At 35.4% G+C, this 20,905-nt stretch overlaps 1 protein-coding gene across 4 annotated transcripts in view; it reads left to right on the top strand.

Moving 5' to 3' along the window:
• ERC2 (ELKS/RAB6-interacting/CAST family member 2) overlaps positions 1 to 20,905 on the top strand; it is a 521,548-nt gene that overhangs the window by 67,337 nt on the left and 433,306 nt on the right. For 3 of the 4 annotated variants that reach the window (XM_055710069.1, XM_027805144.2, XM_055710070.1), the window contains 2 exons: positions 6,688 to 6,711; positions 7,343 to 7,759. In XM_055710069.1, the coding sequence (XP_055566044.1) occupies positions 6,688 to 6,711; positions 7,343 to 7,759 (441 nt within the window). The remainder of the gene's footprint in view (positions 1 to 6,687; positions 6,712 to 7,342; positions 7,760 to 20,905) is intronic. The other variant, XM_027805155.2, reaches the window with a different exon arrangement.

Genomic DNA, 20,905 nt, shown 5'->3' with positions numbered 1-20,905 from the left:
CATAAGCTTGATATGGGCATTTTTGTGAACATGTCTCTCTGCAGATTACTCCCATCAAGGCTTTCTTTTGACTTCTTACATTTCTAAAAGTCCTTTCCTCTTGGCCATCTGGTTCTCATGATTACAGGCTACAGGATTTGACCCATGAGTATTAAAGTGATTTTTATCAATGGGAGAAAATATATAGATTAATTCAAATTTTCTAGGTTAAAGGAACTAAGGAGGAAGGTTGTACTGAGTTTTGCTCATGAGATACTACTTTAATCAAGGTACACCATAACTGAATTCCTATTGGTAAATGTGGACTGAGGTAAAATGTATTGTGTCTCCACAGAGATAAGGCTGTGGTCTGACTTTGGTTAAAGCTGGTTGATAAATATCAAAAACCCTCCACTGAATAAATAACTCAGCAAATAGTATTCAGTAGCTTTCTTCAGAGGAAAAAAATATGGAAGTATTGCATTTTGGAGGCAAGGTGAATTTGAAAGACCTGAAATGAGATCATACACTGCAGAAGTCATTTGCTACGCTGGAGAAATGTAGTGGAAGAAAGGAGGAAAGGATTATAGAGAGAAGTATTTCAGACATAGAGTTAGCTTTTTTTCTGCCCCAGTATAGTCCAAATTAACAAATGAACTTCAGTACTTGAGGTGGATTTGTGGTACTGTAAATATCTGTTATGAAGAAATGTTATTTGACAGAATGACAAACTGTATCTGTGAGAGCAAGCCTACTTAGGGCAAATGGCAAACAAAGGAAATAAAAAATGACATCTCTTGGCCCACAGCAAGCCAGGGAATTGGGCAAGAAATATATTTATAGATTGTGCCTTAAGAATTAGGTGCAAAACTACTATGAAACTTGCAATACTAAAACGTTTTAACTTACAGGTACCCCTCAGTTATAAATGGAGATGTGTTTTTGTACAGTGACCTCAGGTTTTTTGGGCAATCCTTAGTCTGTAGTTGTTTTTCACCGCAATATTTGTGTGAGAAGACCCAGAGATGCTGACTGAATAGTAATGAAGTCTAATAGTTTGGTTTAAATATAATGTCTGTATTAAGAAATGCAGATTTAAATCTACAACAAGTTTCCTTACTTAACTTGAGAAGCAGGATATTAAGGGCAAGTTTAGGGAAGGGATAGAGCAGCTTGTAGGCACCCACCACTGTCCTTTTTGATGCCCGACATGGGGCAAGAGACAATGGCAGTTTTCTGTTGTGTGCTTTTTGGTTTTCTCTTACAGAAGAAAATAAAGATTTGCATATTTGTCCTTAACAATCTTTAATTATAAATATTTGTAAATCTGATGCTTGTACTTGTTTGTGTAGCAACTGAAGTTAACATACAAATTGGTTTAGATCAGTTCATAAGAAAGCTATAAATAGTTTGTTACCTTTCAATGATAGATCTTCATACAGTGAAAGAATGACAATGGATCAGTGGCAGATTATAGAATAAATAATGAAGCATGATTTTAGAAAATGAGAGTATAGTTGATAGTATAATTTTCTTTTATACTAGTTGAGATGTATTTGGTTATAGTTGTAGCTTCTCTACAGTGTACAGTTACACAGTAAATTGTTTTCCGGTCTTCTGTGTCATATATTTGCCAACTGTGAATAGGCTAGACTATATCAACTGATCCAGCTGTCTAAATTCTCTGTTTATGTCCCAAGACACAGGACATTTTAGTTAGTACATTTTATTCCTTTCATTGCATGCACCACAGAGATAATGGGATCATGCAAGGCTGCTTAAGATATCCCATACCATCAAGAAGCTAGCTGCAGAGACTTCGGAAAGCAATCAACTGTAGTTAAGAATAATTTCAGAAAAATACTATTAGACCATGCCTTTTCAAAGATTGCAACGGATCAGAAACAACTGACAAAATCTTTTGTCATTTTTATATGTGTTAATAAAAGGGAAAAAAAAAGTGTATTGAAATTTACAGTTTGAATTCCAGCTCTGGAAGTCTTTGTCATTAATCCGTCGTGATGTGCTCCTATGTATTCCCATACTGCCAGTTGCCTGGTGTAAGATAAGGCAGTTTAGCATCACCTCATGTCCCTGTTGCTTGGGCCTACTGTCTTCCCTGGACTCTGATTATTTCTTCTAGACTTGCAGGGTTTTGCTGTCAGTTGGTTTTCACTTTGTCAGATGATTTGATCATCACATTATATGGAAGTTCTGGCATTGAGAGGACAGAGACTATTATCACAGTGGTTGTTACTTGTCAATTGCTGTAAAGCCAGGTAAGAGGGTCCCAGAAGATAAAGCTAATAAGTTTTGTCCTTATGTTTGGAGTGGGAAAGAAACAGGAGAATCAGGAGCTAAAGGTGTAGTCATGAGAAATAGGAACTAGAAGTCAATAAAAAGAGAGTGGGGAGTGAGAGGGGAGGATTGAGGCATTAGGTGGGGAAAAAACACTCAAGTCCCATAAAGTAGCTATAGCTCTTTTTGGATGAAGTACCAAAATAACAAATCATCTTAAACAACAGAAGTAGTTGTTTTAAATCTAGTGGATGATCTTGCTATCACCCTCTTTAGTCATAGTCCTGTACTGAATTATTTAGAGCAGAAACAATCAAAGAACATACTTGGAATCCTTCAGCAGCTCTGGTGTCCAAATTTGAGGGATTTCTGTCTGACGAATTAGCCTGTTAGTTTATCACTGCATTACAAAAAAACCCCAAACAACCAACCCTACTTGCAAATTGTATATGGATGGATGTATATTTCAAAATCCATCACTGGATGATAACATAAGACCACTTTCTGCCACAAAAACCTTCAAGTTGGCTTTCCCAATCAAGACAGCCCCATCTATAATTTCTTCCTTGACCTTACCCAAGGTTTGTCACTTCTTTCCATGTTAGTAGCAGGCGATTTCTTATGTGACGGTAGACTGGATTCTTCAACATGTTCTTTGCTTCTGGTGCTGGGGTGATGATGCAAAGCATGAGAAGCTGTGTACTTCTGCAGGTGGACTAACAATTTTAAATCAGTGAGTCCCCTTGCAATTTCCTTTTCTTCCACTGTTCACTATATACCTAAGGCTTTGGGATGCTCTGAAAGTGCTTACGTGCTCTGGCCCAAGGTATTCTGTGGCAAGGCAGTTCTCTGCAGGCAACTCCTTTGGGAATAACCAGTTGGCGCAGGTTAGAGGAACTTGTGTAGAACTTGGGGAATGCCATTAATTCACCTTCCTTTCATAGTTTTGTTTCAGTTTATGGGGGCAAATGTTGAAAACCTCACTATGCTTAATTCAGAGAAAGATTAATGGAACCTCCTGTGCAGTTCCATGGATTGCCTCTTGGAGTTAGGCTATAGAGAAGGAATGAAAAAGTTCTGAAAGAACTATTTATCTATTACCAAGAATTGGCATGCAAATATTTCTGATCAACTGGTCTGTTCTTAATAGAAATTATGAAAAATATGAAAGATTTTGATTTTTTTTTAATTTCCATAAAGTTCTATGTCTATGTAATGACAGCAGTGTGACATACTCACAGCACTCCTACATTCCTCCCCCACTGCAATTAATTATCCAGTTTCTTCCCACCCTCACAACATTTGTTCTTTCCTTTTCTTAGCTAGCTGCAGATACAAAAATCTGTGTCAGTACAAGTCTAAATCTGGTCTGTCATGTTCAAAGACAGTTCTAAGTTTTGAAGGTGTACAAAAATGGATTCTTTTATGTCAAAGTAAGCAGTAGTCTGCCACAGTTGAAGCTGTTAGTTTTAACATAATTACTGAGAAGCAGCCACAACTGCTGTTGTGCTTAGTGACAAACATGGTTATGCGAAGAACCTAAGAACTGCACACATAGGTTGGTGTGGGACAGAAAAGGAAGTTGTCTGGCTTATCTTAACCAGAACTGCTGTTTGAGTTCTGAAATCTAATTATTTGTGAGTTGGTTGAACAGTTTGGGTTTTACAGCTTGCATTTGGAAGGGTTGTATGTGAGCAATGTGTATATTCTCTGCTTTTATTTTTGTATTTGAACATTTTAAATATTTTTGAAATTGGTTTCTAAAAATTTAGTTGTTTTTTTTAATGTGGACTTGCAGAATATCCATATTTAGAAATTTTTCTTCTAGAAAAAGAAAAGTCTTATAGACATATAGGCATTTGGTGTATGGAGGCTGGTAAAACATTTATTTGTACATAGTTTTTTAGCATCAAGTAATAATTTAAAATTAGGAGGACATATCTTAATTACTCAGACTGGAGAAAACAATTCTTTTATTTTGACTATTTCTAGACTACTGGTAGTTGCTGAATATCCTTGTTGCTTAGTAGTGAAATAATTTTGGAATGCAGAGGATTTACTTTACTGTGCTTATGCAAAGGAAATTTTGTGTGTTATTTCAGCCAGTAATTCTTTTTAAGAATGTATAGATACAAGCTTCATTCTTCAAATAAATGCCCTGGGGCTGAAGCTCTGGCTGATAGCTGATGTGGACACCAAATTGAAAATTAATTAAAAGGGAAATTTCTTTATATAATGTTGAATGAAATGCTTGATCAAAAGGAAGCATTTCATTTAGAAAAATTTTAACTTCATTAAGAAAAGGACAATTTTAAATAAAACCCTTAAACTTCTAATTTGCAAACATAAACGAAAATATTTCTTGAATTATTTTAAGCTTTTGAGATGTGCTGTTTGCCAAGCTTGATGCAAATTTATGGAATAGATTTGTATTCATTTAAACTATTCATAATTACTCATCCAAAAATTTTCAGTAAGCTCTAACCAAGGCTTCCTTCCATAACAGGAGTCATAGAATCATAAAATAGTTTGGGTTGGAAGGGACCTTTAAAGGTCAACTAGTTCACCCCCCCCCCTGCAATAAGCAGGAACTTGTTCAACTAGACCAGGTTGCTCAGAGCCCCATCCAACCTGACCTTGAATGTTTCCAGGGATGGGGCATCTACCACCTGTCTGGGCAACCTGTTCCACTGTGTCACCACCCTCACCTCACCATAAAAAAATTCTTCCTTATGTCTAGTCTAAATCTGCTGTCTTTTAATTTAAAACTATTGCCCCTTGTCCTATTGCAACAGGCTCTGCTGGTAGTCTGTCGCCATCTTTCTTATAATCCCCCTTGAAGTCCTGAAAGGCTGCAGTAAGGTTTCCTCTGAGCCACCTTTTCTCCAGGCTGAATAACCCCAACTCTCTCAGCTTGTCCTCACGGAGAGGGGCTGCAGTCCTTCATTCATACTGTATTGGCAGGTTAAGGTAATTTCAAAAATTATGTCCCTGTGAGTTAACATCGTGAAAAAAACTCTAAAAAGAAATGTTTTTCATTCTGTTTACTTTATCATTGCCTTCCCCTGTCTTTGTTAATTCACTCATTCATGATAATCATTGCATTTTTACTATTTGAACATTTGATTTGGATTTATGCACTGAATTTCTGTGCTAAAACTGTCAGTCTTTGGGTCATAAACACTCAGTATATTAGTAGATATTGGTATATTAAAGCTGGGAAGATTGCTGCATATAGAGGAGTTTTGAGTTTATTGGGAGCTTTTAAGTTTATATAAATGAAAAGATGAGATTAAGAAAATGTAGAATTACCATTAAATAAAGACAGAGCTGTAAATGAGTAGCTTTACATTTGTATGCTCTTAACTGACTGCGCACCTAATAACATGCAAATATTAAAATAATTAAGATCTAGATGTTTATTGAAACAGTATTATTTAATGATAGAACAGATTCAGAGTGTCGAACTACAGAATTCTATGACTGGTGATAATTTTTTCCCATTTGAAATAACTGATAAAAGATATGATTTCAAAAGGTTATTTTCTTAAGATTTCTCATTTAGTTTAAATTGTTACAAACAGAGTTTTGGATGTAATTGTGCTAAAATGAAGACAGTATCAAACAGTGTTTTGTTTGGGTTTTTTTGTTGTTGTTGGTTGTTGTCTATGTTTTGTTTTGTGTTTTTGTTGTATGGTTTTTTTTTGAATAGAATGTGGACTTGCAGAATAGCCATATTAATGCAAAAAAGTCTGGTGCCATGTGTTTAAGTCCCCGAATTCCTGCAATTAAATTTCTTCTAGTACAGACTGTGTTCAGGAATTCATAATTCTATAAAGCCAGTATGCTGCATAGGCAGTGAATAAATAGAGGGGAAAAACAAGAAGAAAAACAAATAACCAGATAAAAATATAATCTGACATGAACATCAGAAACCATAGTAATTCAGGATAATTATCCATGTTCCAACCTTAACATGGGCAAAATCCTTTTTGATTTTGATTTTAACTTGTGTTGAAGAAGGAGTGCAAGATTTGCCTCTTGAACAGAGAAAGACCCCTGTACTCAGATGTAGTACAGATATTTTAGGACAAATTACTGTGTTTTGAAAAACCTTACAGTGTAAAAGAACAATAAAATAAAATAGGAGTGTTATTCACTGTGCAATTGATTATATCTGATATGTTTTTGTTTGTCACATCTGTTGAGTAAAGTCTGCCTATAGTTTAGGTTTATATATTTGAGTACTGTGCAGTTGTTGGTGCCTTTCTGTATAACTCAATAAATTATTTTTTTCTGTTGAAGGTACTTTTTGTTGAACTCAGTTCTTTCTGTTGAACCTCCTTTGCTTGCATCTGACCTTTATTTATGTTGATTTTGCTTCATTTTTTCATTTACCATGCTGTTCAGTTTTTGGATGCCAGGAGAACAAAGGTTTGTCCACTATTTGCAGTCAACTTATTTTATAAAATTCACTATTGCTTATTGTGGTTTTTTTGTTTGCTTGTTAGAGATACAGTAATCCTGTTTACTAAACATGTTCATAGCTGTAGTTACCAAAAGAAAAAACCAAGACCTACCAGGTACAATTCAGCCCCTCCCACAATCCTCCTTTAATTATAGTGAGTACTTTGATTGACTTTATAAACAACAGTACTGTTGAGCACCATGAAGGGCAGATTTACCTTTAGTCTATGAAATAATTTAGAAAACATGGAATACTGAGTCTTGCAGCTTTGTAGGTACATATTGACTGTACTAATGGATGTGTCACTTCCCAGTGTTTGGGTTTGTTGGTTTGCCTTTTTGCTATTTATTTTATTTGTAGCTGACACTATTTTGTGTGTGTTTGTTTTAGTCTTTTTTTTTTTTTTCCAGAAGCACTTGAAAAGATACCATTACAAATACTGTGACATGCTTTTGCTATTTTATAAGGTCATTTGATATACTTTCATCAATGATTCTAACAAATTTTTGTAACAATGTACAACAAAAGTTCAATCAAAGACTAATACTGCATTCAGGTCCTAAATTGATTTTTTTTTTTCTTTTTTCTTTATTGCAGCATCTGCAAATGACAATCCAGGCACTGCAAGATGAGCTTAGAACCCAGAGAGACCTTAACCATCTTCTGCAGCAAGAAAGTGGAAACAGAGGGGCTGAGCATTTTACCATTGAGCTCACAGAGGAGAATTTTCGAAGACTTCAAGCAGAACATGATAGACAAGCTAAAGAGCTCTTCCTGTTGAGAAAAACGCTAGAAGAGATGGAGCTTAGGATTGAAACACAAAAGCAAACACTAAATGCCAGAGATGAATCAATAAAAAAGCTGCTGGAAATGTTGCAGAGTAAAGGTTTGCCATCTAAAGGAATGGAAGATGACAATGAGAGAACTCGAAGGATGGCAGAGGCTGAATCTCAGGTTAATCATTTAGAAGTGATTTTAGATCAGAAGGAGAAGGAAAACATGCATCTTAGAGAGGTAAAGAAAAACTAATTTATTTGTTTAAAAGATATTGTCAAAGTACTTTTTGCAGTTTTAGAAATATAGAGTATCTCAGTTTTTTACTGCTCTCATTTTTTTCATAAAAAATAGCATACATTTGTTTTGCATCTGTAATAAATACACAACAGGACTGTATAATATTTGAAAGCAAGTATAAGAAATTATGGAAGAAAAGTAATCAGGGCTTATCTCTGACATTGTTGCTTTGTGTAGTTTCTATATTCTTTGTATTTTGAACAAATCAGTGTTTGGCAAACGAAGACCAGAACTATTGAAGAGGGAAGTAACCCCTGCTGCTGCTATAAACTAAATAGTCGTGACTGCATGCTACTTTTGTGTTTGATTTCATACCCCTTGTGTTTGAAATGAGTTTTTTAGAATGCTTTGCCTTCCATATAAACAAAGGTTTCTGCCTATGTGCATTTCTAATAAATTTTCATGTGTGGTACCCTGACTTTTTAGGTAAATATACCACATAATGTTGCCACATTAAAACATTGGAGTGATGGCTGCACTGTATCTTATCCTTAATTTGATCCCAAGCCCATCCACACCAGCTGCCCATATCACTTGCGAATGCATTTTTAAGACTGGATTTAGGATGATTGAATTGTACATACAGTTCAAAGAAAATCTGGCTTGGTGTCAAGCCCAGCTGCCCCTCTGCATCCCAGCAGCCCATCGTCATTATCGTGTGACAAGTGTCAGGCAAACAAGCCTTGTGGGCTTCCTCAGACAGACCCTGTTGCTTCCTGCTAAGAAGGTTGGCAGCTGCAGGGAGGTAGCGTGCAAGCATGCAAGGGAAAACAGGAGAAACCTTTCTGTTTCCTTAGAAATTTGGTAAATGTAGTCTGATTGAACTTCCAGTCTAGCTAAATGCCATATTGCTGGATATATCAAAATGTGAATAAAATTAGTACAAGAGCACAGAAAACTATTATTGTCTCCTGTATATCACTGAACATGCGGATGCTAGAGATTAAGAACAGCTATTTACATCTATAGAATGTTGTCAAAATATTTTCTTTTGATATGGACAAATTCTCTTATATTTAGCATATGGCTTCTTTAGGTTTTGTTTTCAACACCCCCCCCCCCCCCCCCCATGCGGATGCTAGAGATTAAGAACAGCTATTTACATCTATAGAATGTTGTCAAAATATTTTCTTTTGATATGGACAAATTCACTTATATTTAGCATATGGCTTCTTTAGGTTTTGTTTTCAACACCCCCCCCCCCCCCCTTTTTTTTTTGTGTGTCTTTAACATACAATATGTATTGAGGACTCAATGGTATCTGTGGCCCATCCTAACCTTGGAAGCTGGAAAATTTGCAAGGCACAATGATACTTTTTGGTTAAGTTTTCTTGTTAGGGTGTGAAACCTGAATCTTTTTACAGGCAGAATTTTAATTAAAAAGTAGTGCCACCCATTAACAAAGTCTGAAAGTCAATGGATCCTGAAAGGAGTTCTGCAAGGAGTTAATAATACTGAGTTTGTGATGAAGGAGGATTGTGGGAGAAGTTCTGTAAACCAGCAGACAAGTTTATGGAATTAGATCTGCTATTCTTGGAGCAGTACATGCAGTCTGTTTCAAGGATGGATGATTTCTGTTTATTATTTGTTTTGTTATGTGATTGTATTTCACCTGTTGCACCAGTATCACTTTGCCAGTCCTAATTTGGGTATGTATTGGACATGAATAAATTTGCAGCAGAAATTTGAAGGTTTGTATTTAGCACAGTAGTTAAGAGTAGTGAGAGAAATAGAACTAAATAGAGCTTAAAAAATAGATAAAATACAAGCTTCCAAGTCAAGTCCTTGGGCATCCAATTTATTGATTAGTCCAAGGAATACTGAAAGGAGATCATATTGCTACCTACAGGCTGTGCATGTTTCTTCTATATTTATATTGAATTAATTACCCTCAGGGGCCAGGAGAAAAATTATTTCTCCCTCAGCTTTTATGAGGATAATAGAGACTGTCTTTTGTCTGGAGTGATGCAAGTACAGAATGGGATTTATTGGAGTTGCTGCTTATGACATGCTGATATGTCTTGAAGACATTGGTAGCTGGTCAAGGTTTAAAAATCTACTAGGTCTGTTGTCTGGAATCTCTCCTTGTCAGATTGGCCTGAACTATCTAGTGATGTGGAGATTTTGGTGAACAGTATCCTTGCTAATATAAAAATTCTGGGCTTTGGAAGAAGTTTGTCTCTCCAGCTCTCTTCCTGTTACATATGGTATTTAATTTTTTTTTTCTGTTGGGTTTTTTTTTTTTTCCTTTGTGTATTTGAAGTTTGTTGTGGGGAGCTTGGAGGAACAAAGTGTAGGGTGTATGAACTCTTTAGAAACTAAATGTTTAGTAGATGCCTGCTTGTTTTTCCAGGAATCTGTGTTTGATTTTTCGATTGAGCTCTTGGAAAATGTTCTGAGGTTCAAATTTTGTCTTTTGATGTCTTGTTGTGGGAAGCTGTCTGCATGCTTTGAGGGAATATCAGATATTCTATATAGTTCTATCCTTTGTTAGAAGTCCAAATGGACCAACTTTTGATCTGCATGTGTAGCTTGGTAGAGTTCTTGTCATTCTGCAGTGCTGATTTGAATTGCTGTCACTGCATGTAGTCTTCATCATGCATAATACAGTTTTCCAACGTGATAAAAACCAGGAATGACTGTGTTGAATCTTCTGCAGTAGTCTTCTCAGTGGATTGATATTTTTTTTTTTTACTAGTGTTTGTAAGTTTTCATCCTAACTGTCTAAATGACCTTGCAGAGTTACTGGATTTTTTTTTTTTTTCCCCTCAAGAGAATGCTTTAAAAGAAAACTGGAACTTGGATACATTTTTAATTAATTCCATTCATGAATTACTTAGTATTGAGTCAAATTGTGTTAATCTTTCTATATTTTTTAAAAAATGTTTGTCATTTTAGAATTTAATCTAAAATATTCTGCTTTCTGTATTTTTACAGGTTGGAGTATAGAGCTCGTGTGTTGACTATATTTCTGAGAAACTAGTAGGTTTTCATCTGTAACGTACTGTTTGATAAAATCCTGAACACTTGCTTCTTTTTTTTTTTTTTTTTAAATTGGCTCTGCTATTTGACTTTCTGCCACTGCAAGTTAAGGAAGATAAACTTCTTTGTAGCAGCAAATTAAGCTATTCAAAGAACTGAGTTTTCTAGTGTGTCAATTTACCCATGCAGTGATAGATTCTGCTGTAGTCTCCAGTGGAAAGAGTGCTATCTATGGGGGAAAAAGTGGAATATGGAAAAAATAATGGAAGACTACTGATCTTCTACAGCCTCAACACTTTGTTAAAAGGCATATCTAAATCAACTTCTCATAAGCTATGGAGTTGGTATTTAGTTTAAAAATACATTCAATCTGAAGTTTTTCAGTTCTTGAAATATAACTGTGTACCATCCTGTTACCTTTTAAATCCTAGCTGAAGAAAGGCCAAGTTTTAAGTGTATTTTGCTGAGCTTTTGAACACATTTTCCTCTAATGCAACCATACCTTTTTCCCTTACGCTGTTCATTTCTTTGTTCTTTAAAATAGTGCCAAAGCTGGAATCCGTAGTCTTTCTTGTTCATTCACAGTCTTTTAGATCTCTCAAATGGTGGAATAGAAACCTAATGGATGAGAAGCAGAGGAAACTGATTTTGTTATTGATGGTCACTGGTGGGTGGAATTTTGACCAAACCAGACAATTAAACTAACATGATGTGAAAGAAGCTGAAGAAACTGGTTGTGAAATATTGGCAGTTAAGGATAGCCTCTTCTACACACTCAGCGAGTCTCCAGTGGCTGTCAATGCTATCTACTTAACGTGCACCCTCCAAGCACTGATCACACTAGGAATTGAATAGTAAGGGATATGTTCTTTGTTATTCCAGAGCTCCGTTTGTCTAGCTAGTAACATTTTTCAAAGTTTACTTAACTAGCTAGAGAGAAAGAACTTTTCTTGCCCTTCAGTCTCTACCACTTTGTCAATTATGAAATGTTTCTCATTAATTTTCTCCCCATTTCATGTTAAACATATGTTACCAGAAACCAATATCCTACTGGTTTGATTCAAAATAATTTGCCAAATATCCAAGAATCATGAAAAAAATTCTCTGTCTTAAGCCATTGATTCTTTTTTTCTGTGAATAGTTGTAGCAGAACTTTATAATACAGCTGCCTTCAAAGATCTGGAATTTCTCTAGGCCTTAGATTATATTGCTTTGAGAAGGTACAGGAAGCAGAAATACACACAGCTAGTGTATCAGAGGCATAGGATCAACTTTGGAAAATAAAACAACCCATTTTTTCCCTTGTTTTCATATTCATAGCAGATTTGGACTGACTTTGGTGTGTTAACTAACTGGCCCTCAAAGACTGTACTGTTCTGCAGTATGCAGTCATCTACATCTTTAAACTTTGTTCCCCAGAGGCAAACTTGTGATGACAGGTTTACTCAAGTTTTGTATTTGAAGGTCTTAGGAATGGCAAATTTGAGGCTTACTATACAGGCGGAGGGCACTTAAGTGGAGTTGGAATCCTGCTCTTTCACAGGAGTAGAAAAGAATGTCAGTGTCGGTAAGGTTCGTTAAAATATTGGGAAATAAGGTATGCAAAAAATGGGTTTAGATTTCTTCCAATGTATTAAGGAATTTAAAATCTAGGCAATAAGCTTTCACAAGGATAGCTAGATTGCCAGCTTTGCAATAGTTATAAGAAAAGTTTCCTTAGTTGCTGATATGCAAAGCAAGAAAGAACAAATAAAACTCTGAATAGCAAAAAGTGTGAGCATGTGTTTCTGCTTCAATTTTGGAGATGCAGGCTATTGAGGAGAGAATGTTGAGCTCTTTTCCATGGTTTCTGAGAAGTGCCCAGTTTGCACTTTTCCATCACTGAGTTAGACTGAATCCTGTGTCTGTATCTAACTAACCTCACTTGAATATTTTTGTTAATGTTTTTCAAAGGTAGTTGAATTTTATTGATACTATCTGAGACAAAATGATACAGCATTTACTTTGGTAAGGAAATAAGGTGTCTTGTATGGAACAAAGTGGTCTTTGCAAATACACACATGTATGAAAAAAGGTTGTTCTTGGGCTGGGTAATCTCCCTGTAATTGTATTAATGGTTGAAAATCTGTCTTGAAGTCATAATGTCATATCATGGCATTCTTCATATTCAGAATTAAATATCACGAAGGTCGCTAAATATACATTCCTATCAGAAAACACAAGATGCTTGCCTTTAAGTTCCTAAATTGGTTATCACATGTCTCTTCTAAAATTTTAAATAAACATTTGTTTCTCTATAACTTTGGGAGGACTGTAGGTAATATGGGGATTTTATCTTGTGGAAATCTAGCACAGATGTTTGGTATTACTTTTTTTAAACATAGTGACCACACATTATTTACCCTAAGTACCATTAAGTATTTTTTTATTATTGCTATTAAAAACTTGCCTTAGGCAAAGTCCCACTAAATATCTAGTAAAGTCAAATGTTAAAATTCCAGCAAGTATTTTATTATATATACATACATGTATATTACACATGCCCTCTCTATATAACATACAATTTGACTAAAACAGAATCTGAGATCATATAGGATTTTATATACACATTTTGACTCTTACCTTGCATGTATTTTTAAAATAATGTTGTTGCACATGGTTTAAAGCTACAGCTTTTTTATATTTAGTAGAAAGAAGAACACAGCTTCTTATTATAATTTAAAGTGTACTTCTAAACTTTCAAGGGTTTTTAAAAACTTGCTCTATCTTTGAACTCAGCTTGGTCAAATAACGAAGGCTGCTGATAGGATTTGAACTGCCATCGTGAATTAGTTATTGCATGTCTTTAAAGTTATTAATGGAGCAAAGTTCCTTCTTCCACTGTGAATAGAACAGATGCTTTGCAGACTTTTGGTGTTTACTGTAAATGTCTTACACTGGAGCCAGTAGTAATTTACTAAGGAAATGCTTTATCGACACCAAACGTTTCTTCCCTGAAGTTAGTTATATAGATTAACAACCATTCTAGACTGAACCTCTTTATTAGGTTCATTAGTGCCTCTTTCCTTTTATTTCTCCTGGCTCAGCTCAAAATATTAATCTTATCAGTTGCTATAAAGACAATTACTTTCTCTCAAAATATCAATAGTAATATGTGTTTTTAAGGTGACCCCTTAAGTATACAGAAGGACTTTGCAATGTTGGCAGTCACTCCAGACATGAGAAAGTAGACAGAACCTGATTATGCTCTGGAGAACAGTTACTACTTCTAATATAGCCCATTCAGATTTTGTTATGTTCCATGATACTCTTGCCAGAGTGCTTGGTTACAGTAGTTTTTATAACTCCACGTGGAGGATTAGAAAGCTTTGTTCATTTAGAAATCAGTTTCTTTAAAGACAGGATTGCTCTTCATGACATCACCATCAGTAGTTTGGAATCCAGAATATGAAAAAACCGTCAGTTTCAAACTGACATGTCTCAGGGTAGCAACTAAATAAATTGTTTTAGAAAAAGGGAGAGAAATCAGAGATTCATGAATAAACTGGGTTTTCTGTACCTTTAAATAGAGGCTATAAGTGTTGATCCTGCCAGCGTTCCTGGAAAGTGCACCCTTCAGAAGGTAATCTGGGGACTGTCTTGAATTGCTATAAAACTAATGTTGTCCCCAGTTGTGGAAATAACACTTTTGCAGGGTTGTTTTCTTAGTTCACCCACTTACAACTTTCAGGCTGCATGTAAACATTTTAGGGACTAGCCAATAATGAAATGGAGAAAAATGAGCTATTTTCGCTTCTGTCAGAGGGTTTGTTTCCTTTCATCTTCTATTTTAAAGTCTCCGTTCTGTAAGCATGCTGCTACTCATCTCTGTCGTAATAACTTCATTATTCTATTACGTAATTAATTTTGTTTAGCTTCATCTTCTTGTCCATACGAATAACAAGAGCTTATGCACGTGACTCACAGCTCTGACGTGTTGATGTATTTTCAGAGAAAGAATTAGAGCTGAATTTGTGGGGAATAGGGGAATTGGTTACTGTTGAATTCCTCTGTATACTTTTCTGCTTTAGATTCTCCTAAGTGCACGAAGATGCATCCAGAGAGTAGTTAATCCATAGAATAGATTGCCCAGAGTTGTTGAGGAACCTTATTGGGCTGAGGAGATACAAGACACAGATCATAAATCCCACAGAAGTTATGCTCACAACACACTTTATTATGCTGAGAAGTGCATTTGAAAGTCATTTGGTCATATTACGTGCTATCTTCAACATTTATTTTAGAATTATTTTCATTTACTAATTCTGTTCCCATTAGATAATCCATGGCTAAGACTTTCCTTAGAACAGTCACTAGGAAAAGAAAAAAATTGTCAGAGAATATGCAGAAATTTGCCACTCCTACTGAAATGGAACTGGACTGCGAGTTATGCATCTCCTTAGTTGCTCTGCCCAAAGTTGACACCTAGACAGTGCTATATGATAGAAGCAGTGTTTCCTAATATTTGATCACTTCAGGGAGAAGTCATATTTCAACTTTTTTTTTTTGAGACTCTAATAAGGTAAAGTGAGTGGTTCTATGTTGTTTTTATAAAATACAATGAAAATAGATAAAGGGGGGGAAAAGAAACATCATTGGAAATTAAAAAACCAAATACACAAACCAAAACAAAGCACCAATTTATTTAAGATGTACTTTTATTATATATATAGCTTATCATACACAGTGATTACCTCTTGCATCTCACTGGGATCAGTCAACTCAAAATTAAGGAAATACTTCACAGAAGAGCATGAATGTGTCTTCCAGAACTTCAGTGTGCTAAATGTAAAAAAAAATACCGATCTGTCCATGTTCCATGTTGCTGATAATCTTTGCATGCCTCACAGTATATTTTTAACAAATTATCTCTCAGTGTCTGTCTTAGTGTAATACTCTTCTTCTATAGATGAGGAACATGAAGCAAAAGGTAAGTCAGCAAACTGCCTAGGTCTTCCCAGAAAATCAGTAATGAAGCAGGGGGAAGGATCTGCATGAGTTCCATGTACATTCCCTGACCGCTATTGTTCATTTTAGTCCACTATGTAAATGGAACTGCAGTAGCTGAAAAAGGAGTGTCTTTATTAAAAGATTTGCATTCAAAATAGAGGAATGTATATTAACATGCTAATGTGTTGAACAAGTTTTGTTTAAAATATGAGCAACTGGAAAATGCTGTAAGCAACTGCGGTCGAATCACCTTAAGGAGAAGACAGCTGGAAATTATAAGGCTTAGCAAAAGGGTAGTGCTGATAACTGTGTGAAGCGTAGGCCCTGGGTAAGAGCATTTTCAGTTGTTAATTTAAGATGAGCTGAGTGCTTGAGGTGGAAGGGTTGATGTTAGATGTGAGATTTCTAGCAGTAGCACTGTTCCTTGCAAGCTCTCTGTTACAAGCCAGCTAGACCCGGAGAGTTTATCAGGTGACCAGTTCTGCCCAGTGCAAAGCAGTCAGTATTTTATGCATTTTGAAAACTCATGGGGATCAGTTAAATTCCAGGTGTGGGCAAGAGCATACAACCTTAACATTTGATAGCTTGAGATGCAACAAAAGGTTTTCTCTTGAGGGGAAGATCTAATATGCTGAAATGCCTTTCCTTTCTATTTTATTTCTGTTATTTACTGTCTTTCATAGTCTTGTAAGATCATGCTGGCATATTTTCTAATAAAAGAAGCGTAGACCTGATTACATAGCATTAATTACATAGTATTAATGCAGGTTCTAGGCTATTCCTTATAGAGTGAAAAAAAAAAAAAGGGGGTTTTCAGGATGAAGTCAAAGAAATAAGACGACAGTCAAGTGGGCTCTTACTCATGCTGAATGATTGTTCATACTTCTCAAACTAATGAACTTAATCGAACCACATCCTTCTAACATTCTGCTTACACTGGACACATGCAAATAATCTGTCCTACTTTTGCTGACTCCTACCTGCATTTCATATTGAGGTACAACTGACTGAATGTACTGGGGTTTTTTTCAGCTTCCTTTTGGGGCAATAGCTGTTGGACAATGTTTAGGTCAGGATATAAGATCATTAGTTAATGATATGGTCTCTTATGGCAGGTGCTGTCTTCCTACTTAAAAACATTATGAAGAATTTAAGACCTTACTAAGCAAGAGTTACAGTAGCAACCCTTTACTGCAATTTAAAATGACTGACCTTCATCCAGCAGGCATAAGGAATTGGAAATGTATTTATGAGGTGGATCTCAAACTGGAACCAACTTTTTTATTCCAGATATATTGTCTTATAACACCCCAGAAGGAACATCAGTCTGAAAAATTATTCTATCGTCCGTTTTAAATGAAAGCTACTGTTGAATATTTTTATTATAACAGTGCTTTCCCACTGTATGAATATTTCCAGAAGAATATTGGAAGAAGACACTGAGAATCTGAGTAATTTAAGTTATTGTTAAAGTTGCTGTAAACTGGCATCTCTTTTACTTACCACCTCCTGCATCATCTCACAAGAAAACCTTAGAACTCTGTAGTGGAAAATGAAGTTTTTCTAAAATAACAGGTTGAAGAACACTCACTGTTCTAAATCCATTATACTCAAATAAAATCCTTTATACTTAAATAGCTCCAAGAGCAGAATAAGGTTAGCTAACCCTGTTTTGCCATTTTCAGGGCTAGTCTTCTAAAACAAAACTGCCATTTTAGCACATAACAGGTTTTAGCTAAGTTGAGTCTCCTTTGTCCTAGGAACCATGCAGCATTTTACCTGGACTAAAAACCCAGGTGTTGTAGTCATACAGGCTTCACTTCCAGAAAATGGCAAGGCTAGCCCCCTGCTAGAGACTATATACACATATGTGTGTATGCGTATGTACACATTTTTTTCTTTGTGTGGATGTAAAGAACCAAATGAAGAAAATGTGTTTTATCATCTTTTAAGCCCTCCTGCCATCCCCCCCCAAAAAAAACCCCAAAAACCCAACAGTTTTCATTTGCTAATCTTTTTCCTTTTACATATCTTAAACTGTGTTGCAACGTGAGTTTTGTTTTTGTATGTGCATGGCCTATCTTAGTGGTAGAATTGGGAGTGTATTATAGGCTGTAGAATATGGCTAATAATGTAAACTCTTCCTGAAGTTTCACCTGAAACTCAGTTTGATGAAGGAAAAGTGTAATCTTAGATTAAACCATTTAATGAAACAAGCTTTCTGGTTTAGTGAAGAGATGCAGATTTCTTGTTGAAACAGTCTGGCGCCTTTCTTCAGGAAGAACACATAGCCTTTGATCTCGTGGGACTAGAATTTAGCTAGTCACTAATAGCCTGATCGTATCCTAATTTTATATATGTATTCATTGGCTTGTGAGATAATCTTGATTATAGGTCAGGGTTTTTTTTCCTGTTGACAGCTTGAGCCTGATAGTCCAACATGATTATAAAGCTCTCGATATATTTACTTGCAAATATAAAATTTGATAGTAAGTATAAATATATCCTATCTCACTATAAAGATGTGGTAAAAATATTGATGAATAACCCCAATGTCCTCTGAAAGACATTTCCACCAAAACTCTGGGTATTTTTCAAAGTACTGAGGACCAAATCCTGTTTGTGTTTTTTCATGAGTCAAATGAGGTCAATGGGATTAATTGAGTGACTTAAGGTGAATAGGATTACATCCTAAAGAATAAATGAATCCAGACTTGATTACTGCTTGGTAACTGGTTGAGAGAAAGTAGTTCACTGTAGCTTTTCTGTAGATGGACCTGATTTCTTCACCTGCTTGGCTTATCTCCATTTAGCAACATTTATGTCATCACACTCATATATAGAAGTATTTTGGTTGCTCTTAAAGGTTTCTTCTCCCTGAATCGTAAAGCTTTAGAAAACAAACAAAACCGCCCAGACTTTTCAGAACCATTTATGTATAATGAATGTATTCAGAATAGTTACTGGTTCTGTGTGTTCTTGTGGGCTGTTGTTTCCAAGATTAAGAACGGTATTGATGTAGGCAGTTGCATGATCTCAAGGGACTACTTACTGTTACACATATCTGTATGTTTTGGGCCCTTGCCTGTTCCTTCCGCTTTCATGCAAAAGCATCGAGCAATATTCCTGCTGGTCTTTTAATAACGCTTCATAGTTCTTCTTGGAGGAAATGAAGTGATAAATAGAAATGATATATGATCTGTGGAAGTGTGAATCAGACATGCTTCTGTAATTACTGAAAGAGAAGTACATATGCAATACCCTATTATAGACTGTAATGAAATACCAGGGGTTTTTTGGGTAACAAAATTGTAGTGTTTCCTACTCTGAGGAGGTATAAGGGGTATATCTAGTATGTTCTTTATTGCTCTGCTTTTTATACAACTTACTTGAATGTATTATGTTTAAATACACAGTTTGTGTTCTCTCCTAGTCTGATGATACTGGAAGATTTTTGTATGTAGTCCAAGTTCCACTCAATATAATTCAGAAGAAGAAAAATAATCTAATAATTGGCATAGAGAAAAATGCTTAGTCAACTCACTGCTATACTTGGTAATTGCAAACAGGTTCTTCATAGTTATGTATCACTGAGTTCTGCCTACTGTATTCCTCCAATACTGAAATTTTTATGCTCCTGTTGCTCTGCTGTACTGGCAATCTGACTCCTAATTCACTTCAAAAAAGTATTTAATGTGAGTGTTCCATATGGGGTTAGTAAAGGGACATCTTACTGAAGGGAATGCACTTCACACACTGTGAATGCATTTGTAGAATGTGTTATTTTCATCTTTTACTAGGTAATAGCTATATTTCTTCAGTCAAGTGCTTTAACTGGCTTTGGCTCTTGACATCTTTTATTTCCCAGAATATAAATGTATTTTCAAAAATACATGTATCTGTTTAGATTTATAACAATGGATATAAGCTGAATGTTGTGGGGGTTTTTTTCTTTGGCTCATTATTTGACACAAAAATAAACGTTGAAAAAAATATCCTCTAAACACATGATCTTTAGAAGGATAACTTGTGTAATTTCTCAGTTCATGATATCTTTTGAGGAATTTCCTGGAAATAGTGAGTTAATTTTCTACTTTTTCATTATCAGCTGAAATTTTTACAAGTTTTATTAACTAAAGCAGTGGTCTTCAGATGCTGAACGAGAAATGGTCTATTGTTTGCAAGATGTCTGAAAGTACTGGGGGGAAAAAAGGTGTTATTAACTTGTGTCCTTCTTTGCCGCATAACTTTTTGTGACTATTGATGCTATTCAGATATTTTAAGATTAAAGGTTAACTGAGTTCAGGTTTCTCTTCAAGTGAAATTGCTTAATTGCAAATATAGATAACCCATAAGAATCAGCCTGTTCTGCATGATTACTTTTGGCAAGAAGCAATTGTTTGGTAATGAAGTAATGCATTTTCTGTGGTAGTTATATGGAGAGTAAGTCAAATTACAGTTCAAATGATTTGGTTTTGGTTGTCTTTAGTGTGATACTTCATGCTTCTTCACCAGTTGTTGACAACATATTCCACTTACGTGGGAGCTGAAGTGCCATACTTCAAAAAAGAAGTATATTTGTGCCAACAAAATAGAAAAGATGCATTGTTCCTGCCATGCTTCCAAAGCATGATTGAGTTCTGTAAGTCTGTAGATCTGGTTAATGTAGAAGAGGTTTCAGGCATTTTTTACCGTGTTAAATGAACAAATAACTAATGGAATGTTATGTAAGCTTTACATATTAAAATTTATGTTAGAAATTACTATACAGCTATTGTGATTATGCTGTTTGCAGCGTTATTCACGTGAGAAGAAAGGTTGCATAAAACTTTTTGTGTTTACCTTGAGGGACTGAGCTATGAAAACTGGAGGCATGGAAGAACAGCATATTCTATTTTCATATGTCCTCTTTGTCAAAGAGTAGAGATTAAGGAAAAAAAGCTACATCATATTCCAAGAGCTGAGTATACTTTTGTCTGTTCTTTTTGCTTTTTAAAACGTTATTCCTTTTTAAGTTGGCAGTAGATTACAAAACAACTGCTATTTAACTCACTAACCAGAGAGTACTTAATGGTTTACTTTTTCTGTTGGCTTCTGATTCTGCAATGTCTTTCA

This window comes from Falco cherrug, chromosome 4, assembly GCF_023634085.1.
Source record: "Falco cherrug isolate bFalChe1 chromosome 4, bFalChe1.pri, whole genome shotgun sequence".
Lineage (NCBI taxonomy): Eukaryota > Metazoa > Chordata > Aves > Falconiformes > Falconidae > Falco > Falco cherrug.
This window is presented reverse-complemented; position numbering and strand designations above follow the sequence as displayed.